The sequence below is a fragment of the Tupaia chinensis genome, unplaced genomic scaffold, assembly GCF_000334495.1.
Source record: "Tupaia chinensis unplaced genomic scaffold, TupChi_1.0 Scaffold148065_1, whole genome shotgun sequence".
NCBI lineage: Eukaryota > Metazoa > Chordata > Mammalia > Scandentia > Tupaiidae > Tupaia > Tupaia belangeri.
In genome coordinates, this window is record NW_006207915.1 from 131,153 (window position 1) to 136,536 (window position 5,384).

General features: G+C 55.9%; 1 protein-coding gene across 3 annotated transcripts in view; it reads left to right on the top strand.

Moving 5' to 3' along the window:
• Positions 1-5,384, top strand: part of LARS2 (leucyl-tRNA synthetase 2, mitochondrial) — a 120,409-nt gene that overhangs the window by 73,672 nt on the left and 41,353 nt on the right. For all 3 annotated transcript variants that reach the window (XM_006170123.3, XM_014584873.2, XM_027768938.1), the window contains one exon: positions 3,366-3,467. In XM_006170123.3, the coding sequence (XP_006170185.1) occupies positions 3,366-3,467 (102 nt within the window). The remainder of the gene's footprint in view (positions 1-3,365; positions 3,468-5,384) is intronic.

Below are 5,384 nucleotides of genomic sequence, written 5' to 3' on the forward strand. Positions count from 1 at the left end.
ACTGGCTGGTGGCCAGTCCCCGAGTGCCAGCGTCAGAGCACCTCCCGGGCGCCAGGTCAGTGCGGAGCATTGGTTGACAGCCCGACTGCGGGGAATGGCATCTGATGGAAGTGGGGCCCTGACCTTTCTCTTGAAGGTCAAGAGAAGACCAGGCCCCTTCCTCGGTAGACCGCCTGGACGCTGGGCGCCCGTGTGTGCGTGCCTCAAGCCCCGACGGCGGGGACGTGGGGAAGGGCTCACGGTGCGAAGGCGCCCCACTGGGGCCGCTTCCTCCTCTGCCTCTGTCCGTCTCTTTCTCTCTGTCCTTCTCTGGCTAGCACTTGTGCCTTCTAGCAAATGACCCAAGAGGGCAAAAGGGCTTCACTGTTCAATAGAGCGTTAAAGCCGGCCTTCCCGTCAGTGCCTGCTTCCTGGAGCCTGCTCGGTGCACAGCACCCTGGGACATGCCGGGGAGCCCTTCCCCCGTGGGGAGTGCTGGAGGTCAGAGGTGAGGACGACTGGCCTGGGCAAACGTCATCACTTGATTCCACCTCTCCCTTGCTATGTTCGAAATTGAGAAAAGACCGTTCAAGTTAAGACTTCAGCGTGCGTTTCTACGCCCAGTGCAGCTGGCTCAGGCTTATTTTGGTACTTACTCGAGGGGACACTGGATTCTTTCCACCTGCTTGGTTTATAGGGAAAACTTGTCGTTTTTATTCTCAGGAGCCTTTGAGATTCCCTGAGGGCTACGATGGCTGAATAATATCTGAAATTGAAAGACCAAAAAGCACAGTCTAACTGTCGTATTTTTTACGGTTAACCTGGGGACACCAATGTAGATGAGGTGATATGAAGAGGGAACCGATGGGCCAGTTATGGCCGAGTACGTTCAGACGTGCAGGTGGAGGAGGCTGGGAAATGATGTCGGTCCCTGCAGACGGCAAGGCCTTTGTGACTGTGTGGGTCTGAGCACGCCTGCCTTGGCAAATTTATGCCAAGTATAACCTTCCACTCAGAGTGGCTCGTCAGCTACTTTCTCCCTCCTTTTTAATAATCTCTGAAATAATTCCAAATGGAACGTCACACTCGGCACTAAAATTTTCCAGTTCGAATTTTCAGAGTGGAAATGTTCTTTTTGTAGATGTCGGTTTGCTCGAAGTCTCTGGATTAATTTGCACATCAAGCCCCTGCATTTGACACGTGACGTTACAGTCACGTGAGACCAGTACAGTGCATTGAGCATGACGTAATTTTCCCAGACAGTGAATTAAAGTGACCCTAGGAATATGGGTTCATGCTTCCTCTGGCTGGTGGCGTGTGCGAGCCGTGTCCGGCACAACCTCCACGTGTGTGTGACGTGCCTGTGCTGTCTGACCCCCCAGTCACGGACGTGGCCCCGTGACTTCCCTTCTACTCCACCGCCTCGCCTCCCAGCTCCTAATAACATGGAACCCTAGAACGGGGACATCCGCATCTGTTCTCCGAAGGGCCGATGCAGAATCAGAAACGGGACGGTCTGCTCTGTGCTGTGGGTGCGGCTGCTTCTCGGAGACCCTTCAGGGCTGTCGCACTGGGTCCCTCCGTCCCCTGTCCACGTGTCCTGAGAGTCAGAGCTGGCACTGATGTCTTCAGAACCTGTCTCTGCTTTGGTCACCCCCGGCAGTCCTTCTGTTAAGCTTATTTAGCCATGAGTGAGAGAGCAGCAGAGACCTTCACAGGGTCTTGGTGCCGTGGCCCACTCCCAGCTGTGACCCGCCCGGATCACAGGCACACACGTGCCCGGCGTGTTCGGGTGTCTCCAGACACAGACCGGTAACCTGCTGTGCGGGTCTGCCTCCGGGGCATCATCTTTCCCCATGGCCCCCGTGTGGCCCCCCGGTCTGTTCAATTCGAGCTTTGTAAAGTATATTTTAGGTGATTACATGAAGTCCTCAAACTTTACAAGTGTTAACATTGTTAAGAGTTCTTAAATTAGAACCGTTGTTAATTTCTTGTGTCGTAGAGTGTAAATTTACAGTGAGCACTAATTGTTCACCACCTCTCACCCTTCTTCCTTCGGACTCCGTTTAGGTCTCTTACGCTTTTACCCTGCACCGACTCAGTGCAGGTGTTTGCATGTCTGTCTGGCCCCCCACCCCAATAGTAACCCCATATAAGACAATGCAGTATTTGGACGAATTCAAATGAAGTGGTCTATTATGACTGCCTGGATTTTCTTCACAACCGAGCCAAACGAGTACATTGTCCTGTTTATATAACTTTTCACTCTCCCTGAAGTTCATAATGTCCTCATTTTAAAAATTTGCTCTGCTTTCTCTGAATTTCCAGCTCAGTCTTCCTACACTCTCCCCAAGCTCTTCAACGCTTTCTTCCTTATATTTCTCCTTTTTTCTCTTCCCTACCTCTTCCCTTCCTTTTTCTTTGTTCCTTGCTCTCTTTTTCTTTTTCTTTTGTCAGAGGGGAAGTGAGCTAGCCAGAGTGAGCAGGAGACACCCCCAGTAGGATGTGGTCACGCCGCAGCCCCTTCCCTCTCTCCACCACACTGGAGTTTCACGCACACGTTTCTAGAAAGCCACCGGGGCCGGGATTCGGAGCATGCAGTTGGCCGTGTGGATCCAGCTGCCTTAACAACTGGGCGGCCGTGGGGCCAACCCTCAATACATTTTTCTGTATTTCCAAGCCTGCCGGGTGCTCCCAGGACCTGACTCCTGCTCACCCTCCACCTCCACTGTGCGTCTGTGTTCCTAGAACTCTGTCTTAGTCCTGTGAGTTTCCTTCCCTTTCCCTTGGTGGGGCCTCTGTTTCCTAGGCCCCACCTGTGTACTCACTTGCCCCTCGTCTTACAGGACTCAGTCCCAGCGTCTCCTAAGAGAAGGGTGCCTGGGATGAACGCCTTGTCTCGGGCCACCTTGGGCCTCCTTTCCCCCTTCCCGCCCGGTTGCGTTCCACTCCTGGGCACTGCCACCCTCCGGCGTCAGTGCTGCAGTGTTAGCGGCCCTCTGGTCTCACTGCGGGTCGAGCTCTGTGCTCCTGCCTCCTGTGCACTCGAAGTGTTTTCTAAAAGGCGACGGCAGTAGTGGCAAGGCCTTTTCCATCTGGAAGGCAGAAACGTTTTCTCTGCGTTGCACGGAAGCACGATGAACACGCCTGGCGTTCTCGCTTCATCTTTGATCTTCCACTGGCGCGAATTGTCTGTTAATACCTGCCAGAGGATGAGCTCTTCCACAATTAGCAGAAAGCTCCCAAGTGCTAATGCTGCTTCTTCTCACTTGTCTTCCCTGGGGCTCAGAGGGCGCTGGGGCTGCTGGGGGTCTCTGGCCCACACCGCTTGCCCTCGCTGGGGCTGGTGGGGGTCTCTGGCCCTCACCGCTTGCTCTTGTTTTCAGATTGCCTCACGCCGGTGGTGGCTGTGAACATGCTCACCCAGCAGGAGGTCCCCGTCGTCATCGCCAGTGCTGACTTGGAAGGCTCCCCGGATGCCAGGATAGGTGAGCGGCTGCTGGAGTGTCATCACAATAATGCCTTTTGCAGGTTTACGATCAGAACACTCCCCCGTTGCTGACAGTGGACGGGTGACGCTCGAGTCTGTCATCTGCTGGGCCTCATTTATTTATTTTCTTTAAGAGAGAGTTTGTTTTTAGGGGGAGAGGTTTTTGCTATAGGGTGCGTGCGCTCGCCAGAAAGAGAGAGACAGAGAGACAGAAAGCGAGAAATCACCCCGCAGAGGGGATGGCCACGCCGCAATCCCTTCTCCTCCGTTCTCCTCTCAATCTTGGGCACACACGCACACGCACCCAGCGTGAGTTTAAGCCGCTGGGTCTGGGACTCAAACCACGGTCGGCTACGTGGGAGTCCAGCGACACAGCCATTATGCTAACTGCTGGTCCCCAGAGAGAGTTTTGTTAGAGGGCACATGTGCTCTCCAGAGAGACAGAAAACAAGAGAGCACCCCCACCCCTGCAGGGGATGGCCGTGCTGCAATCTCTTCTCCATTCTCCTCTCGGGATCTTGGGCACGCACGCACATATGCCCAGCGTGAGTTTCAAGCCGTTGAGTCTAGGACTTGAACTGTGGTCGACTACATGGGAGTCCAGCGACATAGCCATTATGCCACCCCTGGTCCCTGCTTGCCTCTGCAGTGCCCTTGCATGGGGTCACCTCTCAGTGAAGACCATACTTGCACGGCGTGCCGCGGTGCTGCACCCCACTCGCTAGTTGCTGCTGAAATAGTAAAGGAGGCCGAGTGGGCAGGACTCGTACCCGCGACGTGGGGAAGGAACAGCACACCTCAGATGAAAACCCAGTTTCAAAACTCAGAGCCCGCCGAGGTGAGGGCTCACGGCACGAGCCTTCAGTGTGGGCTGGGTTTCAGGGGAGGCCGTGGAGGGAGCCTGAGCTGTTCAAGACGAGGCCTGTGAAAGCGGAAACCGAAGGCGCCTTGGTGTGTACTCGGCTGTGCTCGGCGGCGTTACCACCCGGGGCGTGGCAGACCTCTGTCCCGTGCTGGGACGTCCAGGGTGGGCTTAGGAGCGGGGCCTCGAGGCGGCCCAGGCCCAGGCCCAGACCCGCTTGCTGCAGGAGACCCCGTACGCCTCTCTGCCGGCCCTTCTAGGCCACCGGCCTGTCCCCGGTGCCTGCGCCCCGCAGAGGAGACCATTCCACCACCTCCCCACAGGCGCAGCCGCGTTCCTTGGGAAGAGCCTCGTCTCCCTCAGGCTCACAGGGGTGTCCACGAGCTGGTTTGGAAAACGTCAGAGCAGAAAGCTGACGTGAAGCCATTCAGGTCATCGTCTTGGAACCTTTGCAATCTAGAAGTGACTGTCCAGGCTAGCTGGTGGCGTGGTGGGTAGGACCCCACGTGGCTCCCTGTGTGGTGTGAGTCCCTGCTTTCTCACTTCCCTTCTCTCTGGCTCTCTCCAGTGAGCATACGCTCCTCATAGCAGAACAAACACACGCAGCTGTCTGAGGACCTAACGCCGTCTTTTTTTTTTGAAATTCATTCAGTCATTTTTATTTGACCAGAGAAAGACAGTCACACAGAGCGAAGGAAAGTGAGAAAGCAAGCCACCAGGTTGGAACTGTGGTCGGCCATGCGGGAGCGCCCATCTGCCAGCCTTCAGACAGGAGGTTTTCCTGCCATCTTGCCTGCCGTAGGTGCCTGACTCGGCTCTCTAAGTTACTGCTCGTCGCCTTCCGGGAAAGGCAGAAGCAGAAGTGAACAGGAGAGGAGATGGGCGTCTGGCCCTCCCACCTGCCCTGCTGCGTGTTCACGGTCAGCCAAGTGTCCCAGAGGCCCCGTGTGCGCCCCGAGCAGTCTGTGTGGCCCAGCGCTGGACACGGGGGTGCGATCCGGCCACACCTGGCCCATCTGGACACGGGGGCCCAGCATCTCTCCTTACCACGAA